The sequence below is a fragment of the Lynx canadensis genome, chromosome E1 (genome assembly GCF_007474595.2).
Source record: "Lynx canadensis isolate LIC74 chromosome E1, mLynCan4.pri.v2, whole genome shotgun sequence".
Lineage (NCBI taxonomy): Eukaryota > Metazoa > Chordata > Mammalia > Carnivora > Felidae > Lynx > Lynx canadensis.
The window spans coordinates 49270878-49294287 of record NC_044316.2 but is presented as its reverse complement, the minus strand read 5'-3'; the positions used below and the strand labels follow the sequence as shown (position 1 = coordinate 49294287).

At 43.8% G+C, this 23410-nt stretch overlaps 1 protein-coding gene across 3 annotated transcripts in view; it reads left to right on the top strand.

Moving 5' to 3' along the window:
• Positions 1-22836, top strand: part of ABCA9 (ATP binding cassette subfamily A member 9) — a 63362-nt gene extending 40526 nt beyond the window's left edge. Inside the window, exons 23-39 of one of the 3 annotated variants that reach the window (XM_030296421.1) lie at positions 1785-1892; positions 4769-4942; positions 5130-5243; positions 7790-7909; positions 10093-10161; positions 10706-10743; positions 11949-12069; positions 12670-12787; positions 13778-13869; positions 15993-16153; positions 17233-17308; positions 17383-17477; positions 18276-18395; positions 18597-18737; positions 19580-19659; positions 22439-22494; positions 22626-22836. In XM_030296421.1, coding sequence (XP_030152281.1) covers positions 1785-1892; positions 4769-4942; positions 5130-5243; positions 7790-7909; positions 10093-10161; positions 10706-10743; positions 11949-12069; positions 12670-12787; positions 13778-13869; positions 15993-16153; positions 17233-17308; positions 17383-17477; positions 18276-18395; positions 18597-18737; positions 19580-19659; positions 22439-22494; positions 22626-22724 — 1782 coding nt within the window. In that variant the 3' untranslated portion in view covers positions 22725-22836. Of the gene's footprint in view, positions 1-1784; positions 1893-4768; positions 4943-5129; positions 5244-7789; positions 7910-10092; positions 10162-10651; positions 10744-11948; positions 12070-12669; positions 12788-13777; positions 13870-15992; positions 16154-17232; positions 17309-17359; positions 17478-18275; positions 18396-18596; positions 18738-19579; positions 19660-22438; positions 22495-22625 lie in introns of those variants that run through there. The other 2 variants (XM_030296420.1, XM_030296423.1) reach the window with 2 other exon arrangements.
• The last annotated feature ends 574 nt before the right edge of the window (positions 22837-23410 follow it).

The window sequence follows — 23410 nt, the reverse complement described above, 5'->3', positions numbered from 1 at the left end:
CAATAGCCCTATTTACCTGTTTACCTGATTTGGTCCTTCCTTCCAGTGAAAGCAGCTTTCTGCTATGGTACTAAATTGCGGGGTGTATCCGTCCAGAATCCCTAATCTTCTTTGCCTCATATACCCTTGCATTGGGGTCTTTGCCCCGCCCTCTCGACACCTATTTACTTAATCTTGTTTACCCAAACTTGGGTGTGAGCGTCCTGTGGCTTTGTAATTCTTTATGCCTTGTGAACCCATCCACGTGGGGCTCAGAGAATTCCTAAACTTATTCCCCACAACAGGAGGCTCCAAGTTAACCTCAGATACTTAGAACATTTACCGTGTGATTTACATGTAGTATCATATTCCGATGTCCTAATAAGACTTTTACGATGGACAGTGTTATCGTTATTATATTACACATCTAAGAAAACTGCCACATAAAGAAGTGATGATATGTGTCCTTGGCTATTATGTTTGAAGAGGCTGGTGAATAATCTGGATAGCCAAGAATAGAGCACTCCCAAGAATGAACAGATAACCCGCCCTGAGTTCCTGCCTTTACAAAGATGTCTTAACTACAAAGTAGTGAAGCCCAGCTGACCTCGAGTTCATGGTTGATAAATTCTCTTTGGGCATCCCCTGCTGATTTCCCCACCCAGCTTCTGGCATTCTCCTACAGTTCTGCAAGCCCATCCCCCTTGGATCTAAAGCACAGAGCTCGACGTTCCCGAGCGTTCTTAACCAGCCACTCCTGCGTGTCCTCAACTGACCAAATGACCCAGTGACGTCCGGTGTCCCTGGGGATCCCTCCAGGCTGAGCCCCTACAAAACTCTGACTTTGGTGGGGTATGATCTAACATGGACATAGCATGTCGTTTACAAACCAAGTTGTGAAGAAGGAGGCTGGCTGTTTAGACTAATTGCGATTTCTCCATTCCCAAAGATCTCCCAGATCTGGAAAATCTACAAGGGTGACCACAGGGAAAGATATGAAATGGGTCCTTGGTGTCTTCTCTACCGTGTCCGGGGCTGAATCTCTGCATAAGCATCTTGGGCAGTTTTTATGTGCTCAGAAGGGCACTGAGGTTTAGGAGGGGCTAAGAGGAGAGGGAAGTAACACATGATACCTGACCTCAGATGACGTGCTGTGTAGTGAGACAACTAATCCCATATTAAACTAAGGCTTCTAGCAAAGCGCAAGGCCCTCCTTACCCTGCATAGGATTTTTAATTGTTTAAATTCTCTGCCCGTACGTAGGGGTGTGCTGACCATTCTTCTCCCAGCCCCACCACCTATTTAGCAAAAGAAATTTATATCTGCCAGGTCCCTGAAGGCACTTGAACTTGCCACTTCCACACCTCGTTGCGCTAAAGGAACGATTCTTAGTAAATGTTGGACTGAACTGATTTGGCCCCGGTTGCTGAGCGTAGCGAGATAGCTCTTCCACTGAAAGCACACCCACTCTGTTGTCTATTAAAACATCGGCTAAATGTTGCCATCATGATGAGGTCAGAGGCACAGAGGCTTTGTGCCTGCCTCACGAGTTATCAACTGTGGGACCTTAGCCAATGGGTACAACTCCGTGGAGTTTGCTTCTTCCCCAGTAAAGCAGGGTATATGTTCCAAACGCCCAGGTTCCTGCACCACGGGATTGAAAGAGTGTGGGTGAGAAGTTGCAAATGGGACCTTGGGAAGTGCTCTGGGGGGGTCGACCAATCCACTTATTTGAATGATTTAGTGAAGTACAGACGAACCATACATCCAACCGCCATTGGCTCATGTGTTCTGCACGATTTCAGGAGCACGTGTCTTATGACCACGAGTACCTGAGTAACGCCTTCTTCTGGATCCCTGTCGCAGCCTGTTTTACTCCTTACATTGCAATGAGCAGCATCAGCGACTATAAAGTAAGAAGAGTGAACAAAGTCCTTATGTGTTCCTGTTACTCACAGACCCCTTCTCCACTATGATCGTTGCATTAACACGGAGGTGGGGAGCCCAGTTTGTGTGCTTGCAACAATGCATCGCCAGGCATTTTAAGAAAAGGTTGACAAGGGGCGCCTGGGTGGCTCAGTCGGTTAAGCGGCCGACTTCGGCTCAGGTCACGATCTCGCGGTCCGTGAGTTCGAGCCCCGCGTCAGGCTCTGTGCTGACAGCTCAGAGCCTGGAGCCTGTTTCAGATTCTGTGTCTCCCTCTCTCTGCCCCCCCCCCCATTCATGCTCTGTCTCGCCCTGTCTCAAAAATAAATAAAACGTTAAAAAAAAATTAAAAAAAAAAAAGAAAAGGTTGACAAATATGAAGCAAAGGTTACTTCTCTTAAACAAATTTGGGACTTCAGGAAGCTTGGGAGGTACCATCAGCTAACAGGGAATGGCAGCCTTCATCTGGTTCATCACTGAGCTTGTTATGGATGACCACAACCTTCCGACATCATCACAATGCCCCACTCAGGGATGGTTTTCACTTTCAGAAACGTCACCAAGTTACTCAAAGTCCTAACCAACTCAGCACAGCACTTTGCCTTATTGTTGGAAAAGATGGCCCCTTTAAAGGTTCATTCGAGCTTCATTCCGTTGGAACATACTTGTACTAAACATTTTTTTTTTAAGATATTCATCTAAAATTCAAATTTAATTGGCAGTCCCATGGTATTGATACGGCTTTCTCCTTAACCTCCACAGCCGGCCAATGGCGATGTCACGGAATTTGCTTCTGAAATATGTTTAGAATCTTTCCACGTTCCCCCCACCCTCTCCTTCAACACCCTAGTCAGAGCCACTAACACCTCTCTCCTGAACGAGCACATCAGCCTCCCGCTGTTCACTGTGTGTGGATCCTCATTAGTCTTCGTATCCACTCTCCACACCGTGTGACAGAGCAATTAGTTAAAAACACACATCTGGCCACGTTGATTACCTGCCTAAGTCCCCTCTGTGGTTTCTTGCCAAACCGAAGGGTAAGAATGAAACCCTTGCTGCCTAGCTTGAAAAGCCATGCATGGTCTGGACCCGGCTGTCTCTCTCCATTTTGAGATGACACCACTGTCGCCCTGGTGACTATGTCTAGCCTATTGGCTTCTCTCCAGTTTCCCGAGAGCATCACCTGTACCCGCGCAAGTCTTCTGTCCTATTCTCTCTGCCTGCCATGCTCCCTACCAGTCACCTGTATCACTCCCACTCACTGCTTAGATCCTAACTCGGGTCCTTCTCAAGAGAACCCTCTCTGACAGATACACTAATTACAATTCACCTCCCTTCTTTTTTAAAAAAATTTTTGAATGCTTATTTTTTAGACAGATGGAGCGTGAGTGGGAAAGGGGCAGAGAGAGAGGGAGACACAGAATCCAAGGCAGGCTCCAGGCTCTGAGCTGTCATCACAGAGCCCGACGCGGGGCTCGAACTCTCGAACTGTGAGATCATGACCTGAACCGAAGTCAGACACTTAGCCAACTGAGCCCCGCAGGTGCCCCCAATTCATCTCCCTCCTAAAGGCTCTCACGTGATCCTTATCTTAACACTTTTAATTTTACTTCTTAAATTTTATTTTATTTTATTTTATTTTATTTTATTTTATTTTATTTTATTTTATTTTATCTTATATTTGAGAGAGAGCGGGAGAGGGGCAGGGAAAGAGAGAGAGAAAGATTGAGAATCCAAAGCAGGTTCCGTGCCCAGTGCGGAACCCAATGCAGGGCTCCATCCCATGAACCTGGGATCATGACCTGAGTCGAAATCAAGAGTCAGACGCTCAACCGACTGAGCCACTCAGGCACCCCACTTCTTAAATTTTAATGTGAACAATTTTGATTATGTAGCTTTTGCTACATTTATTTGCATGTTGCTTTTATCCCCCTTCCTCACTGCAACTCAAACTCCCCAAGAACCCCATGACCAACACAAAGTCAGGCACATGGTGTGCTCAGTAAGCAAACACATCAACGAACAGAAAACGTCCAGCTCTCTAACACACCCTCGCTATTATTCTCTCTCCTGCTTTTTTTCTGGGTACATTCCCCTTTCCAGAATATTTGTCTCCATTCCAACTGTTTTCCTAACGAATGTCTTTACATAGACTCAATTTTAGATTTAAAATTTTTTATTACTTTCGTGCTTCACTGTTAGGAACATTCAAGTAACATTTTAAGCCTTGTGTTAAGACAGTCACTGCAACAATCTAGCTTATAGTGGGTCACAATATCAAAATCAACTTCCTCGTTTTCCTATGTAATAACGAAAGATGTGGTTTACTTCAAGGCAATAAATCAAGGCCATTTTTATGTTATTAATTTTAGCAGACGTCTTCTTATGCCAACCTAAAGAGCGTGTAATGAAATTGACTTGTTAGAAGAACATTCCTTGGACCTAAAATAAAATGCCAGTTATAAATGGACTGTTCACATCCAGCATAAATTTTAAGAGTCTTACAGGAAATTGTAAACCTACATCTTTTGAATCTGTGTACAATTTGTGTCCTCGCAAAAGGAAGAGTAGCATTGCAAAGAAAAGAGCAGGAATTTTCTCACTGAGGCAATGCCCAGTCGTTCGGTGGTGGAGCGTGAGCTGGTTATGTGAGTGCATTTCTCTCTTGGACGGTGACGTCACCGTACGGTCCGGAGCACCACTGATCCCCCTGACAGAGGAGTATGGCAAGTGACCGTGTCATTTACTAAATCGGTGTGATATACGAAAGGGACACAGGACAAAAGTGAATGATTTTGTGACCACGTATTTGCAATTTCTCAACTGTTGAGCAGTTTTGATGATGCCTCCTTTCCTTTACCAGAGCAAAGCTCACTCCCAGCTCCGGATTTCAGGCCTCTACCCTTCTGCCTACTGGTTTGGCCAGGCACTGGTGGATATTTCACTCTACTTCTTAATCCTCCTTCTCATGCAAATAATGGATTATGTGTTCAGCCCAGATGAGATTGTATTTGTAATTCAAAACCTGTTAGTTCAGGTAAGTGGTAAAAATTATGACATACTTTTATTAGACCGCATTTCATGAATGCCGTAACATGATTAATCTTAAACTAAAGAACTTCACGTTACCTTTCCTATAGCATGGTTTGGAAAGGTGAGGCTTAAGGATGAATACTTTCCTGGATAGCAGTTACCTTATCCAACCTTAATATTTCTGTTTTCAGATCTTGTGTAGTATTGGGTATGTCTCTTCCCTGGTTTTCTTGACATATGTGATTTCATTCATTTTTCGCAATGGGAGGAAAAATAGTGGCGTCTGGTCATTTTTCTTCTTAATTGTAAGTACGCATTCAGTACACGTTATTTTATTTTTAAATCATTTTTAAATCATTTTAAGAATATATGTCTTAAAGGCAAAATCCACGGGGGGCGGGGGGGGGGGGGGGGAGAATATCAAACTAAAAAAGCTCCTGCACAGAAAACCAAACAATCAACAAAATGATAGGGCAATGTATGGAATGGGGGAAATATTTACAAGCCATAGATCTAGTAAGGGGTTAATATCCGAGCTACGTAAGGAACCTATATAACTCAATAGCGAAGTAAGCATCGCCGTCATCATCTGATTTTAAAATGGGTAAGGGACATAGACATTTTTCTAAAGAACACATCCAAATAGCTAACAGGTACGTGAAAATAAGCTTAATGTGACTAATCATCAGGGAAATGCAAGTCAAAACCACACTGAGCCATCACCTCCCACCTGTTAAAAAGGCTATCATCAAAAAGAGAAGAGATAAGAAATGCTGGCAAGGATAGGGAGAAAAGAGAACCCTTTACACTGCTACTGGGAATGTAAATTGGTGCAGCCGCTGTGGAAACCAGTATGGAGTTTCCTCAGAAATTAAAAAAAAAAAATAGAAGTACTATATGATCCAGCAATTCTGCTTCTGGGTATTTATTCGAAAGAAATGAAATCACTACCTCTTAGAGATACGTGCACCCCATGTGTATTGTAGCCTTAGTCACAATAGCCAAGACGTGGAAACAACCTAATTATCCACTGACAGACGAATAGCTACAGAAAATGTAGTATATACATACCATGGAATATTATTCAGCCATAATAATCTTGCTACTTGCAGGATTAACCTTGGGGAGATTAGGCTAAGTGAAATAAGTCAGACAGGAAGAGACAAATACTGTATGATTTCACATATATCTGGAACCTAAAAAACCAACCTCATAGAAACAGAGAAATGAATGGTGGTTACCAGGGGCTGTGGGTGAGGGAAATAGGGAGATATTGGTCAAAGGGTACAAATTTCGTTATCGGATGAGTAAATTCTGGGGATCTAATTTAAGCATGATGATTATAGTTAACAAGGCTGTACCATTTACTTGAAAGTTGCTAAGAGAGTAGCTCTTAAATCTGCTCATTGTCACAACAAAACGGTAACTGTGTGAAGTTCGGGATGTGGTAACCAACCTTATTTTGGTAATCATTTCACAATATATATGTGTGTCAAATCATCCCATTGTACATCTTAAACTTACCCAATGTTATATGTCAATAATATCTCAATAAAGCTGGTGGAAGAAAGATGAACCGTTTAAGGATGAAATTAATCCAACCAAGAAATAAGCTAAAATAAAGAACTTAAGAAAATAAGAAATGCTACAAAAGCACTGGTCGGGACCACTGAATTCTGTTAAACATCCATGAAGATTGCGTAGCTTTGGGAATCATGGTTATAACATATTTATATTTTAAAAATCCACAAAGTGTAATAGTTCCTTTTATAAAGTGAGCAGAACTTTAGTAACAAATCCTAAGAAAGAGCCAAAAAAAAAAAAAAAAATCAAATTAGCCTGGAGAATCAAGGACAGTTCCCTAAACAAAAACATGACAAAGAAAACCCAGAAGGAAGTTAAAAGAAGAGGGAAAGCAGGCCAGTGATTTATTTCAGATTGTGATGATGGTTCAGCATGAGCAGCTATCAAACCAACAGAGGAAAACTGCATGAATTAAGAAAACACCATACAATTCCTTTAAAAATGCCCAGTAAAAAGTATAAACACTGGAAGGACAAATTACTAAAAATAAAACTAAAACCAAAAACCATAGTAAGCTTATACAGCTGTTTGCTTAATATCAGCAATAAAACAAAGACACCTGCAGGAATTAATTATAGCACCCTGCGTCAGTGAGGAGGCATAAAATACACACGGATTCATGGTTTATAAGCAAATAGAGCGTCACCATCGTTTTGAAAAATTATCTGTTAGTAACTGTTGAAAATTCGAATTCACATAAATGTTAACCTGCATTTACACTTCTCAGAATCTCAGAACGTTTCCTTGAAGACGGTGAGTGTCGATCTACAAGGGTTTGTGTAGACCATCATTTACAGGGGCAGAGACATGGAAACAACACACTTTCTGAAGGCAAAACCGTTGAATCCTTGCACATCCAGTCAAGGAAATACTGTGCAGCTATGAAGATGGAATAGCTGGTGTGCCTAAACCCAAACAGGTGTCTATGACCTGCTGTGAAATGGAAAAAAAAATCCAGAGTAATGTGTAAGAAATAGCCCTTTTGTCAGAATCCGAATTTCAGCAAGGATTCCAAGCTGATGTGCGCACGCGTTGAACTTGAGAAGCCCTGTTGTGTCTTACAAATGTCAGTCACTCCAATACAGAATTGTGACACAGTCTTGTGTCACAAAGAAAAAAAAGAAAGCAAACATGGTGGCAGTATGGCCTTAGGAGGCAAAAGTTGAAAATGGGAACCTTCGTGAGATGAATTCTCACTCTCTCGGAAAACGTCCTAGAATTCAGATTCTTTCACGTTAGTGAAATTAGGCTGCACTTTATTTTTTAGATCACCATCTTCTCGATAGTTGCTACGGATCTGAATGAATATGGATTTCTGGGGCTATTTCTCTGCACCATATTAATACCACCTTTCACACTGATTGGCTCTCTATTCATTTTCTCCGAGGTAAGTAATTTCACACCTGCCACAGGGTCATGAAATGCGTGGCCGTTGGAGATAGCTTAGAATATGGTAAAAATGTAGGTGGAGTCCTTATCTGTACAATACTTGAAGCCTCTGTCTTTGGAGAGATCATTCTCTTATCATAGGCAAGGGTCATGTTAGTCAATAAGGAAGTTCTGCCTTGGTTCATGAAGGTCAAAGGCAACTCCACAGTAGTGGAATGTTATAAGTCTCATGATAACCCTCTGTCGTGGGAAAAAATGACCCCAGTGGGAGGCTAATGAGATGTGCTTTTTCTGTTCATTTTAGACATATTAGGTTTAAGCTTCCTAATAGGCATGCGGTGGGAAATATGTAGCCGGTAGGATGTTGGAGTCTGAAATTCAGCATGTGGTTACTGAGATTCATTAGCATATAAGTGATATCTAAAGCCATGGGGCCAGATTATATAACCTCCTGAGTCAGTATAAAAACTGGGCCAAGGGATTGGCCTTGAACTCCAAAATTTAAAGATTGGGAAGAGGAAGAGTCAGCAAGTCAGGTTGAGAAGGAGCCCATGAGGTAGGAGAAAAAATGGGGGACCGTTGTGTGCCAGAATCTCTTCTCAGAAACCCTCCTTAAACACTAAAAGCATCCGTACACTGGGTTGTGTGCCAGATGGCAATAAAGAATGTTTCAGGAAGGAGGGAGTGATTCAGCCATTAACACAGAGGTCTTAAAAGTTGACAACCGAGAAGAGACCGCTGGATTTGACTACATGGAAGCCATTGGTGATATTAACAAGATAGAACTCAACGGAGGTTGAACACAAAACCCAACAAGAGGAAGCTTAGTCGATAATGTGAAATGAGGAAGGGGTACAGGGCCCAGAGACAGCGACTTCTGGTTTTGCTAGAAAGAATAACAGGGAGATGGAAAAGTAGTTGAATGAGAATAGTAAGCAATCATTTCAGAAAGTAGTCAGTAGCACTGACAGGAAGTACTCAAAGACTCCTTGCCCTACTTTTCACGTGAAGTCAGCAAAGTTGATGGCTTTGTTGTTGTTGTTGTTGGTTTGTTGTTGTTGTTTTATCATAGCCTCCTCCTCGGCATTGGATTCAATCAGGGTTAGCGTTTTGCCGCGTGAGTCCAACAAAGAGAAGGATAAAGGAGCAGCAGTTCTGTATAAGGAGGAATTGTAACAACAGACCAGGGAATGACGCAGTTAAGGAAATTAGGAGGTTTGTGGACAGTGAGAAAGGGGTTGGGTCGGTGGGTTGGAGGGTCACCAACTCCAAATCACGGAATAAGGATAGTAGAGCAAGGAAGCTGAAAAAATAAAACGTGGTAGACAGGGCAAAGATTAGGGGGTCTGAAGTTGATTTGGGATGTGGTCCAGTTATTGAAAGTGGGTGACCAAGGCACGTAGGAGAGCAAGATCATTTGAAATAACGCCAGGGTCCTGGCAAACTGTTCAAGGAGAAAAAAAAAAAAAAAAAGCCATCTTTTCTAGACGGTGGATGGCGGTGACGGTGGATGGCGGTGGTAGAGATTCACTATCTTAGCTTAAAGTTGTTCAGAAAAAGGCCCTGGGAAACACAGCTCAAGAAACAAAATTGGCTCTTTACTCTTTATTTACTAAAGATTTGGGGGATGTTTCAAAACGTATTGTGACTCTCGTGAAAATCGTGCCCTTAGGTATTATGCCTGTGTATTATGTATGCACGTATTGTAAATCTAATGACAACCATGGAAAACTCCAGGCGAATAGCTTTTGTCTTTAGCATGAGGGGTTGTCAGGACTGTTCTCAGAGCTGGTGGAGCAAGGGACGGAGCAACATAAGGGTTCCAGGGCCGTTGGAGAAGAAGAGACAGAAGGAATGCAGATGTAGAGAGCAAGGCAGGTGAAATTAGGGGAGAGGGTTTGTCTTAAGATGAATCCTGCCCATGGCTTTGATGGGTCAGGACAAATCCTGCTGACACAGTGTTACGTATAAAAGCATCTGAGCTTACAGCCAAGCACAGGATAACAGGACACTGAGTGACCTTGAAACCAAGGAAGACACATTACACAGAAATTGACTTTTACCTGATGCACAAGAGAAAACTCTGGCAAGGTCATTTACTGGACATTCGTTTATCTTAGATGAGATGAGATTCAAGAACAGATAGAGGTTCATCTAAACATGCCTTGCCTCATTTTGCAGATTTCTCCCGACTCCACGGATTATTTAGGAGCTTCAGAACATCAGATTGTATTTCTGGCCCTGCTAATGGTAAGAATACATTTCCATTTAAATGTTTTTGCATGAGAGGGACACATTTGGAGGCTTAGCATTGAGTTAAAAAGTTTGATATTGGCCCTTAAAAGTCCAGCATTTTAGGCATCTGAAACAACACCACACACACACACACACACACACACACGCGCGCGCGCACACACGCATGCATGCACGCACACATGGGCTTTAAAATCTGGACCACTATGTGTGTAAAAATCATCTGACACTGAGTATGAAGTCCAAGTTCGCGATGGCATGACTAGCCTAGTACCAACTTACTACTATCTGGTCTGTTGTGGTTTCTCTGAAAAGCAGTGAAGTTAGCTCTGAGAGTTTCATTGGACATTAGATTCTCTTTCAAACTTGTGAAAATGTTATCAGACCTACCTTTGTACATATGCTCAAACTCCTTAAACAAATTCCAGCGCTGAAATTGTTGTTTTTATGGTGATTTCTAATACTAATTGTCTTTTTCTCCCCTTAGCCTTACCTTCACTTTTGCATTTTTGTTTTTGTCCTCCGGTGTCTGGAAATGAAGTTCAGGAAGAAATTAATGAGAAAAGATCCTGTGTTCAGGTTGAGAAAATTCAAAGAAAATTTCATGTTTTATTTTAATACTCATCGCAGAAAACATTTTAATATGCCTAAGCTGATTACGTAAAAATTACTGCACGGGATTGTTTTCTAGGAATTGTGTACTATACAAAATTATTATAATTCATGCTATTTTAATGAGCTTGCTACAGTGAGAGAAGCCGCATTAGTACACATAAGACGCCAAAAAATTAAGGAATACCGTAATTTCACTTACATACTAGAAGAAAGTTATATATGAGAGGTCAAATCTTTAAAATAATGGCCAAGTGTAGCCAATCCAGGAAGATAGAATAGTCTGAGCAAAAGAACAAAAGTTGATATAAACACCACCTTCCTATCGATTTGAGAAGGCAGCTGGAAAGAACTTTACGTTTGTGTCAAATGATAATAGAAAATTAAATTGAAGCTAAATTTTGGAGGGTTTTGGAATAGAGAAGCATAGAGGAGATGTTGCAGATTGCATAACGGGAAACCGAGACCGGTGTGGTTTGGAAACTTCGCCTAACTTACAAAATATGAATCAAGTTCAAGTGTGAAGTAGGTGTTAGGGCAGGAGTATGACAAGATGACAGCCATGTTTTAGGAAATCTGTTTACAGCAGTAATTTGTGACAGTATGAAGGAGGGAGCTGAGAATCCACAGTCCTCAGTGGTGGGGATGATGAAGCAAAGAATTGAATTGAATTGAATTGAATTGATAGCAATCAGGAATGGGGGATTCTGACCTATTCCTAAGAAAAGACAGTGCTCACTTACTGGTGATTCTGTGCCCTGGATTTTCTGGGATGCATCCCTGATTCCAACTGTTTTAATCCACAGTTCTTGCAAGGTCTTCAGAATTCCATCCATGTCAAAATTACGGTTGCTAGGTGCCTTTTTCGTGCAAATGGTGGCCCCAAATCCTTTGCCAGAGAGTATGTACTATTTTATTATTAAAAAAGCCACAACTGACGAGGAAAATTAAACCTAGGCAGAAAGCAAGGATGATGTAAGAGTAGCCTCGGTTGCCTCATTGATGGAAACCAGGCTGTTTGCAAGGCAGACAGTAGAGAGCAGAAAAATGGAGCCTGCGTTGTACTCAGAGTTCATCTATTCAAATGATCGAGCAGTCTGCAGAACGTTCACTATTTTTGCGACAAGCTTTTCAACTGGAAACCTGTTATTAACAGACTGTTTTGATTTTAGAATTTCTCCAAGAGGCAGTGATATTTGTCCAAACCCTGAAGAACCCGAAGGGGAGGATAAAGATGTTCAGATGGAAAGAATGAGAACCACAAATGCAGTGACGGTTGCAGATTTCGAAGAGGTCGAGCCACTAAACACGTTCATCCAAGAAAGGGGGCTACTTCCCCATCTCAGTCTTTTGAAAAACACTTTGAGCTTCTTTCATCCTCACCCACGTAGCTCAGTACTTGACATCAGTGACTAAGCAATGCCCACAACAATAAGAGAACAAGGGAGATACACACACGTGCTCGCAGACACAGATTTGTTAATTTAGTTTTCAGGGTCGCAGTCTGGGGAAGCAAAGCTAAACATTACAAAACCTAAGTCAGACTTTGTGAGTTTTGTGAGCTGAGTAAAGCTTGCTGCAAGAGGAGACAGTTTATCCGGGGCGTGTGTGTGTTTGTGTGCATGTGTGTACGTGTGTGTGTGTGTCTTAACAGCCCTGTTGGGTTGGTGGATGTGTCTATTCCTATTTCCAGAGGAAGGGCGAGGACAGATCATGCGATACGGTGCAAATGTTATCTCCTACAGGGCGACAGACTGGGAGGGCTCACTTGAAAATGGCAGTTTCTGGGGAAAGGACCTGTCTGAGTCATGACTCTGCACAGGGAAAAATGTGGCTGGAGGGAGTGTGGAACACTCCCCTCATTTCAAGGTTGTTACTTGACTCTCTCTGCAGAAACCGGTCATCATTGCGAGCTGTCTGCGGAAGGAGTATGCGGGCAAGAAGAGGAACTGTTTTGCCAAGAGGAAGAAAAAAGTGGCCATAAGAAATGTCTCCTTCTGTGTGAAAAAAGGTTGGAGAAAGCAGTTTCAACTGTTTGCAGAGCTAGCTTGACCTCTGGAGATGAGTTCTTTGGGAGGGAATAATAGTTCCTGAATATGGGGCCCTCTGTTGATGATTCTGCAAAGCAGCCAGCTCGTCAGCAGGCACAGGCACATCCATCCTGCTTAGAAGCCTCAGTGATGATATAACAGTGGGGTTTTTTTCCTTTGCCTAAGAAGACAGCTACGTCTGTTCTATTAAAACAGGCAAATAGACAGAAAAGCGTTAACAGCGGGAGAAACAAACAAAAAACAATAAAACACCAAAAAACAAAAACAAAAAGAGGCAGTCTTTCTATTAAGAAGCCTGGGGTAGCTTTTAAAGTAATACCATGGGGCGCCTGGGTGGCGCAGTCGGTTAAGCGTCCGACTTCAGCCAGGTCACGATCTCGCGGTCCGGGAGTTCGAGCCCCGCGTCGGGCTCTGGGCCGATGGCTCGGAGCCTGGAGCCTGTTTCCGATTCTGTGTCTCCCTCTCTCTCTGCCCCTCCCCCGTTCATGCTCTGTCTCTCTCTGTCCCCACAATAAATAAAAAAACGTTGAAAAAAAAATTTAAAAAAAAAATAAAGTAATACCATTTATTTCATCCCAGGGATTGTGGACAGGAGGGAACTCACTGGGGCCCAGCAGTACATTGTGCATTCAAGCAAACAGCACATGTTGGACAAGGGTCCCTTAAATGCAACAGACTCTGGGATCAGAATTTGTTTCAATTCCAGCTCGGCATCTTATTGGCTCTACGACCATGGGCAGCTTACATATCCCTCCTGAGTTTCTTTGCCTATAAAAGGAAGCCAATAACAACGCTAGGTGTGTGTGGGAGGGAGGAGGGGGATAGGTGAGATACTACATTCGGGCACTTGACACAGAGTTTGACACGTCGTGAGCCCTCCAGTAGTATTTGTTTTTGTTTGCGCTGTAATTATTTGAAGCAATAACGCTGAGCCCACCTATCTCTTTCAGGCGAAGTCATAGGGTTCTTAGGACACAATGGAGCTGGTAAAAGTACAACCATCAAGATGATAACTGGAGACACAAATCCAACCTCAGGGCAGGTCAGTAAACACACAGAAATCTGGTCATTAATGCCGCCTAAAACAAGCATGAACTAATGAACACCGATGACAATCTTAAAAACACGTAAAGGATCCTTTCTTATTAATCCATTGATTGATGCCTTGAATGAAGAGAACAAAGTAAAAATTTCTCTCCTTAATTCCAAAAATAGTTAGGTGCTGAACAAGGGCTACATAGTATCTCTAATATCCTTTTTATCGAATGAAAGGTAGCGACACTAAAAGGAAATGTTTGGGTACGTAAAGCTGAACACTAGCTTTATTCGTGGTCAAATGATTTGGGGTGTTTTGGTTTTGTTTTGTTTTTTTGACTTGTGTATCCTGAGGACTTGTTGAATCGAATTGCCAAGACCCGGGGCCCAGGGAGCAATCATGAAGAGGGGTTGTGCAGTGGTGTGGTTTGCTACAGAGGTTTCCAAGCTGTCTTTCCATTTCTACGCTTGCCTCACACGGCAGCCGAAGCAGTCCTTAAAAGATGCAGATGAGATCATGTCTCTATCCTACTTAGCATCCGTCAGGTAGATTTGACCCCAAATCTTGGGGCGCCTAGGTGGCTCAGTCGGTGGAACGTCCGACTCTTGATTTCGTCTCAGGTCACGATCCCAGAGTTGTGGGATCGAGCCCTCCGTGCTGAGCGTGGAGCCTGCTTGGGATTCTCTCTCCCTCTTCCCCTCTCCTGCTCTCTCCCTGCTTCTCAAAAAATTAAATGTAAATAAATAAATAAGAAGATCCAAAATCTTCACTATGACCAAAAAAGGTCCTGCAAGATCTGGGCTCAGCTCACCCCTTACTCAGATTGGCCTTTGGTCACCTTCCCTCTCTAGGATCTCTGGGTTGATGTTTCCATTGGCAAAGAGTACTCTTCTTCGGCTTTGCATAGACTTGGTTACCTCCTTCTTGCCACCTTAAAATTCACCTCCCCAAAAGGACTTTCCCCGACCACACTCGTAGCTACGATGGATCTTCGCTTTTTATTCTTTATCACATTTATTGCCTCGAAAGCATCAAGCGGGGGCTAGAATTCATCCCCCTATGCTGACGTGCTTTTATTTCCCATTTCTCTCTCTAGATTGAAAGTCCTGTGAGCCCACATTAACTCGTTGTCTCCTCTTTTGTACTGGGGAGAGAGAATATAGCATCAAGGTCAAGGGCTTGGATTCTGAAGGCAGATCCCAGCTTTAACCCCCGGTTTACCTGGCGTGACCTTCTGCCCAGGTTTTTAAATCGATGCACACATTAGTTTTCTCCTATGTGAAACAGGGATGATAAAACTAATATCTGAGTCAAATACAGTTTTTCTAAGGGTAAAGTGATTCAAAACACATAAGATGCTCAGATTCTGACACCTAGTAAGCCCTGGTCCACACGACCTGTTAATGCGATCATATGGCACAGTGACTAGCTCATAAAAATAAAAAAGTGCTATGTATTGGTATTTATGGGTTCCTGTGGGCCAGACTAGTGCCCAGGACTTTTCGTTTATTACCTTAGTACAGGATTTCTCAAGCCTGGCACTGGTAACATTTTGGACTAGACGATTTTTATTGTGAGGGACTGTCCTCTGCGTTGGAGGATATCGAGCAGCCTCCCCAACCTGTATGCACTCGATCCCAGCAGCACCCAAGTGTAACAACCAAAAACAGCTGCAGACGTTACCAGATGTCCTCTGGAAGGAGGATTGCCCCTAATTGAGGATCACTGCCTTATTTTACGACAAACTTGTGAAACAGATCCTATAGTTATAGCTAATTTGACATTGGGGAAATAGAATCCTCGATGAGTATCAAATCCTTTGAATGTTTGGATCAATGAAGGAAGTCAAGCAACGGACAACCAAGTAAGCGACCCTGAACTCAATCAAGGTAATGGACTTGGTAATAAAGTCTAAACTACAGTAGAGGGATACGACAATGTGGGATGTCTTCCTTTTGATTTCTGGCGTCATTACCATCTTTTTCCTAGAGCTAAGTGATCCCTTATTTACTTTTGCCCTCTTGGCTGCCATGGTGTGAGAGAAGGGCACCCCTGAAATATGCCCTCACGTGCACAGACACAGGTATACACAATTTTGGACTGAATGTGAGAATGAACTTTCTGTGCAGGTGGTGTTGAAAGGGAGTGGCGAAGGAGCCTCCCTCGGGTTCCTGGGGTACTGTCCTCAGGAGAACGTGCTCTGGCCCAACCTGTCAGTGAGGGAACACCTGGAGGTGTTTGCCGCCATCAGAGGGCTGAAGAAGGGGGACGCCACTGTCACCATCACACGGTACATGGGGGGAGACATGCCCGTTCACTACTGGAGGGACGTGGTAGGAATGACGTTGACCCAGAATTAAGGAAGGATTAAGATTCAGATCCTAACTGATGACTCCATTCTTGTGGGAGAAGACTTTGTCACCAAGAAGCCAGTCCAGTGTTGTGTTCTCGCACATTAAGCTGGAGAGAAAATGTTCATATTATTCTCCTTTTAAAATATAATTTATTGGGGCGCCTGGGTGGCGCAGTCGGTTAAGCGTCCGACTTCAGCCAGGTCACGATCTCACGGTCCGTGAGTTCGAGCCCCGCGTCGGGCTCTGGGCTGATGGCTCAGAGCCTGGAGCCTGTTTCCGATTCTGTGTCTCCCTCTCTCTCTGCCCCTCCCCCGTTCATGCTCTGTCTCTCTCTGTCCCAAAAATAAATAAACGTGGAAAAAAAAAATTTAAAAAAAAAATAAAATAAAATAAAATATAATTTATTGTCAAGTTGGTTTCCACACAACACCCGGTGCTCATCCCAACAAGCGCCCTCCTCCGTGCCCATCACCCACTTTCCCCTCTCCCCCAGCCCCCATCAGTCCTCAGTTTGTTCTCTGTATTTAAGAGTCTCTTATGGTTTGCCTCATATTATTCTTAATATGGAAAGAAGTCATTGAAAATATGTATTTGACCGCCAAGAAAGGTTCATGAAGTATCCTAGGTAGTTTCAATTTATGATCACTCAGAATACTTTTTTTTTTAAAGAAACTTTTTTTAAGTTTATTTATTTATTTTGAGAGAGAGAGAGAGAGAGAGAGAGAGCATGAGCAGAGGAGGGGCAGAGAAAGAGGGAGAGAGACTCCCAAGCAGTCTCCATGCTGTCAGCACAGAGCCTGATGTGGGACTCGATCTCACAGCCGTGAGATCATGACCTGAGCTGAAACCAAGAGTCAGATGTTTAACCGACTGCACCACCCAGGTGCCCCGATCACTCAGAATACTCTTTTTTAAATGTCTCTTAATATAGTGGTTGCTCTGATTTGCCTATTCTTCTACGTATATTCCCCATCGTGTGGCGGTAATATGGATTGACTTGCTCTGCTCCCTTCAGGTTGGTGGATGTGCTCAAGCTCCAGGACCAGCTGAAGCTGCCCGTGAAGACCTTATCCGAGGGAATAAAGAGGAAGGTAAGAGGGGGGGCTCAGCGTTCCTCTGCACACCCCACATGTCGGCCCCAGACACGCTGTTCCTCTCGTTCCAGCTGTGCTTTGCGCTGAGTATCCTGGGAAACCCATCGGTGGTGCTTCTGGACGAGCCGTCCACGGGGATGGACCCCGAGGGGCAGCAGCACATGTGGTGAGGAGATGTCATGAGTAACCCTAAGTGAATTTATTAATCCTATAACAACTGACCTTCACAATCATGGTTTATAAGGTGAAAGACACCGCATTATCAGATAATGCAATACTAAAGGGGGAAAGATCTAATGTCTTATCACAGCCAGTTTTTATTCAGGAGAAAAAGATCATTCTAACACCTTAATACTCGGTGAATTTCGTTTTCCTGGTAGGTCTTCTGGGTATGCGTGGCCCTTTTTATACTCAACCAAACCCACCTATTATTTTTTTTTTTTTTAATTTTTTTTTTCAACGTTTATTTATTTTTGGGACAGAGAGAGACAGAGCATGAACGGGGGAGGGGCAGAGAGAGAGGGAGACACAGAATCGGAAACAGGCTCCAGGCTCTGAGCCATCAGCCCAGAGCCTGACGCGGGGCTCAAACTCACGGACCGCGAGATCGTGACCTGGCTGAAGTCGGACGCTTAACCGACTGCGCCACCCAGGCGCCCCCAAACCCACCTATTATTATTCAGGCTTGATTTCTGCAATATCACCTGATACACAGTTCTTATGGAGGAATAAAAAAATCCCAAGTCATTAAGAATATTCTAAGATCATTCAGCCCCAGCCATGCTCTGAATGATATACTCTACGCAATAGTTTGGTTACTTACATGACTGTTGTCCCTCCGAAACTCCTTGCTAATCTGAATTCACTAGTTGCTTCATGGGTGCCAATGGAGGTGCGTTTACAAGTCTTTTCGTCTTGCCCTGAGCATTTCCACTAGGTAACGTGCCCCTTGACCTAACTTTAGGCAGGTGATCCGGGCCACCTTTAGGAACACGGAGAGAGGCGCCCTCCTGACCACGCATTACATGGCAGAAGCTGAGGCCGTGTGTGACCGCGTGGCCATCATGGTGTCTGGAAGGCTGAGGTGGGTGGCCGTCCACACCCACTCTTGGTCTCCAGTGGGACCTGAGCAAAGCACATTTCCCTGCACCGGGTTATCCCCATACAGGGGTGGGAATGGCTGCCTGCTCCCCCCCTGCATGGCTCTGGCCTCCCGAGGCTGAAATTCACCGGCAATAGATTCACTTTCTTCTCCTGCGTGACTTTGTCTTCGTCCAACCTCCAGATGTATCGGTTCCATACAACATCTGAAAAGCAAATTTGGCAAAGATTATCTGCTAGAGATGAAGGTGAAGACGCCCACCCAAGTGAAGCCCCTCCACTGTGAAATTCTGAGGCTTTTCCCCCAGGCTGCTCGGCAGGAAAGGTAAACATAGGTGTTAGTTTGTTTCATCGTTTTGTTTTTCCGTTTTCTATTTCTATATGTTGTGTTTTTTTATTATGGCGAAGAGAAACAAAAGCTTTCCTTGATCTTTTATTTGTTTTTTTTTTTTTTTAACTCTATGGTCATTGCGAGTACTGTAATTATTAGAGAAAGGTCCAATTCCAAAGGATACCCCAGCAAAGAAATAAGGGAACAATGTGCTGATTTGGAAGCTGACTGTTGTAAGGGAATTCACATATGTTCCTGGTGGTTCTGTCACGTGCCGGGTCCCAATGCACGCGAGGACCTAGGTCATCATGATCCTTTCTAGAGGGTAAAACCATCCCCATTAAATGCATTAATGTATAAAGCCCATGCCCAGTACTAGACATCAGTCAAAGCTCGGTGAGTGGTGGCTCTTAGCATTTTTGTTATTGTCAGTAATGGCGTTTGAGGCTCAGGTAGGTGAGATAATGCCAAATCCTAACAGTGGAGCCTGGAGGTGAACGAAGTCCTTTTTACTTAAACGTGATTCTCTTCTCACGAAGAGGGATGATACGTAATCCTGCTCCTTCCCTTCTTGAGGTGTAGATACTGCCGGTTTCCTCCTTTCTGTCTCCCAATCCCCCCAAGAGGAAAAGGGACCCTTATTGTAAGAGCTGCCTCATGCTTCTGCTTTAGTAAAGTGACTTCTTGTTGATTAAAGAGCAGCCACATGATGGCTGCGTCCACCTGCAGATGCATACAAAATTGGTGACGACGTTGTTGCTGCCTTTTCCACATGCGTTCGTCCATGGTTATCTTCTTGAAACCTGAATCTCAACCTCACTCTCTCTTTCTCACAGGTACTCCTCACTGATGGTCTATAGGTTGCCTGTTGAGGATGTGCGACCCTTATCACAGGCTTTCTTCAAATTAGAGATAGGTAAGAGTGACTATTGAGAGGACTCGGGAAAACAGAGAAATTCAAATCTCGTGTAAAACCAGCATAGAGTTACACAGACATGAAGTCATGCTGCCGTACCATAAATAAAGGATTAAGACTTTTAATCCAGTGGTTCTCACCCACGAGTGAGTTGGCAATGTCTGTGGATATCTTTGGCTGTCACAACTGGGGGTGGAGTTGAAGGGTGTGACTGGTAGGTCGCCCCCAGGTCAAGGCCAGGGATGATGTTAAACGTCCTGTAATGCACACAGGTCAGCCCCTCCCATTGCAAAGAATGATCACACTGAGATATCATTAGTGCCAAGGTTGAGAAATCCCCTCCTAATTGAATGAGGCTCTAGAGGGAAGAGATCGTTGGCATTTGGGGCTGGAGTGTCAACAAATTCTTACAAAAAAATACTAACAAACAGTATATGATTGTTTTTGTCTGTATGTACTCTTAAACAGCACTAGATGTTGATAAGGAGGTTCCTCTCCGTTGATATGGGCTAAGCCATAATTCTTTTCTAGACTCTTGGATGGTGATCTTTATATACTGCTTTGATCTACCACGGGCTCAGCATTTGCCTATCACGCCAGTGTACGAAATCTGATAAAAAGCTGAACACCCTCCCCCTCTTCTTGATCTGTGCTTTCTTGTCCCCTGTCCATCATTAGAAGCCCCAGGATTCTAGTTCTTAGAGAAATGTTTCTCCTTGACACAAGGTTAGGATTGCCCCAGATAGCTTTTCTCTTCACTTTCTCCTTCTGCCGGTCACCCTTGCTCTAGGGTCTATGTATCCATTTTCACAATGGGCCATTTTGGCCTAGTGATCAATTTTGCATCATTCCAGTGGGAGGGAATCCCACAACAGACTCAAACCAACATGAAGTGTTTCATAACCAACTGGGAGCAGGGAGGGGGATGTTCCAGGAACGCCGCCTCCCTGGAGTACAATGGAGCCTTTTCTTAAGAGCCTTCTAATGTTTCTGCTTTTAAAAATGTTCCCTCCCACCTCGAGTTCCTTCTGCCGTGTTTAATTTGCTAACAGTAAAGTTCTCACTTGGAGGAAAAACCCAACTTTTCATCACAGTTTCCCGCTCCCCTGTGTCATGGAAATGTAAGTTAGCATTTTTTTTCTCTCCGAATGTGAAGTTACACACAGTCACATTCTCAGCTGTGATACATGCATTGAATGAGGTGGGCCCGATAGTGTGCAAGCACGATGCATGCCCATGACCATTCCTCTGTCGTGCTACACACACTCATTCTCCCACGCCACCAGATCACTCTGGGGTTTTGCAGACTGCAATACTCCAGCCTCCCATGCCCACTCCAGGTCGGAGCTGCTTAACATTTGGAGACCCGAAGCTAGGGAGGTAGGATGGTTGGTCTTAACTCCCTTCTTATACTTTTCCCTCCTCTGCTCATCGGCTGATGTTTTAAGCCTCTCCAATGTGGAGTGTAAGGGGAGGGAAGAAGAAATAATATGACAGCAATGCTTGATTAGATTAAGCTTTGCTTAATCTAAGTCCCTTTGAGCTGTACAATGGTACCAGGGCCTCCTGTGCAGAGATGATCAATCACTGGTCCTTTCACGGGGTGCTTTTGTGAGTTCCTTCAAGACTCCCTCTCCCCTCCCGTCTGCCACCTCTGACTACAGCTTCCATTCTGGAGTGGGCGATGCCTTCTCCTCTTGGTCTCTGGGTGTCTTGCGGCCTCTGGGCCACTTCTTGGTATCCCCTTACCCTTCCAAGAGGTCTCTTGGGGTACCCCCCCATGGGATGCACCACCTTTGCCTCTCCACACTCTGAAAGTGCAGGGCCATCACCGTCCACAATCCTTTACATGTTCCCAGACATGAGTCAAGGACCCAACCCCACGTGCCCAGATTGCAAGCCGATCCTACCGCATTCTCTGTCCACATCCGGTAACTGTCCACAAGAAACCTTTGCTTTCTAGTCTTACCTCTCTGTTCATTATTTTCTTCCTTTTACGTGTCTGCTCGTTTGAGGTCTTAATCACAGTCTGCACGGATAACAGATGGTAAAAAAAAAAGGGAATTAGACAAAGTTTGGTCTATGAAGGGACCATTTGCAAAGGGGCGAGGCTCAGCGTAAGTACCCGAGGCTAGAAACGGGAAAAATGTTGCCATTCTTAGGTCCGAAGAGACTAAGAGAGGGAGCAGTGGCTGGAACCCAGGCGTAGAATCACGTAGAACTTCCACCTGGTGGGAAGCAGGGACTTTCAATCAAGGCACAAAGTTGATGTGAGGGAGGGAGTGAAGGAAGGAATAAAGGCCTTGAGCCCCCCTCTCCTCTGTCCCTCCTCATGAACTGCCACTGGTGGAAAACACCAGAAAAAGCCTCTTAAGTCAGCCTGTGGAACAAAGATCAGAGTAAAGAAGAGGGAAGGCGGACATAGAGGGGCACATGGTAGTGTTCTAGCCCAAAGGGAACCATCGCTTAGCTTACCCTGCATAGGTGACCTTGAGCCCCTTACGTCGTGTTCCAGTCTTGTGTGGCCCTGCCCAAACTCTAAGACAATGGGAGAATATTTCCAGCTTGTTACAAGACCATAGGGTGAATCTGCCTCTCCGTGTTCAGTATACGTGCTTCCGAAGCAAGCACATGCCTTTCCATATTTAGTCCGAGAATATCTATTACCTTATATTTTAGATTTTAAAATCTATTTGCATGTACATTTTTGTACATAGCTTGGTAAAACTCTCCAGATAAAAAGGATGTGAACTCCTCATGTGCACCCATCTTTCTGCAGTTAAACAGAGCTTCGACCTGGAGGAGTACAGCCTCTCGCAGTCCACCCTGGAGCAGGTGGGTCCGTTTTAGGGACTTTGTTCCATCCGTGGGACAGAAGTGTACAAGCTGTGCCCGTGCTTTGCACTCGCTCGGAGCTGCGGGAGGCAGCGTGACCTCCCCGTCTCTTCATTTCTTGCCCCTCTCAGGTGTTCCTGGAGCTCTCCAAGGAGCAGGAGCTGGATGACTTTGACGAAGAACTTGACCCCTCAGTTAGATGGAAGCTCCTCCCCCAGGAGGACCCTTGACGCGCCAAATACCCTATGTTGCTCTTTAAGCTTCTGCCTCGTTTGAAAGATAATATTTTATATCATTAATATATCTTATCTCAGACATGATATAAAATGCTTTTGAAACTCATGCCCCCATTTTTCTCAATAATATTACATATAGTGGGACTAAGGAGCCAAGTCAGTGAGAACAGTCGTGAAACCAGACCACGTGGCTTCTATACCAGCAACGAAAACCCACATTTCATAGGGTGGTCAATTAAAAATGCATTTATTATAGAACGTTTGGGTTTCTGAGGATGAGACAGAGATAGTTTTATTTTCTGTCTTCAAACATCAAAATACTATCTTCTTATCCTTTTGAATGCAGTACATAAGTACAAAGTAAGACCTAATCCTGATTTTGGGGGAAAGGGAGGCAGTGATTATTCAACAGCACTAAAAAATTTGCTTTAAAAAAAATTTTATTTAAATTCCAGTTAGTTAAACATACAGTGTAATAGCAGTTTCAGGTGCACGATATAGTGATTCAACACTTGCATACGGCACCCGGTGTTTATCACAAGTATTCGCTTTTGGTAATTCAGTTGATTTGGTTTTTTGTTGTTGTTGTCGTTGTTGTTGGTTTTTAATACCTGCATTTTCCTTTTCTGTCATTTTTCAGATTTTCTATTGCACAGTCTATATTTTGTCTGTTGTGACCG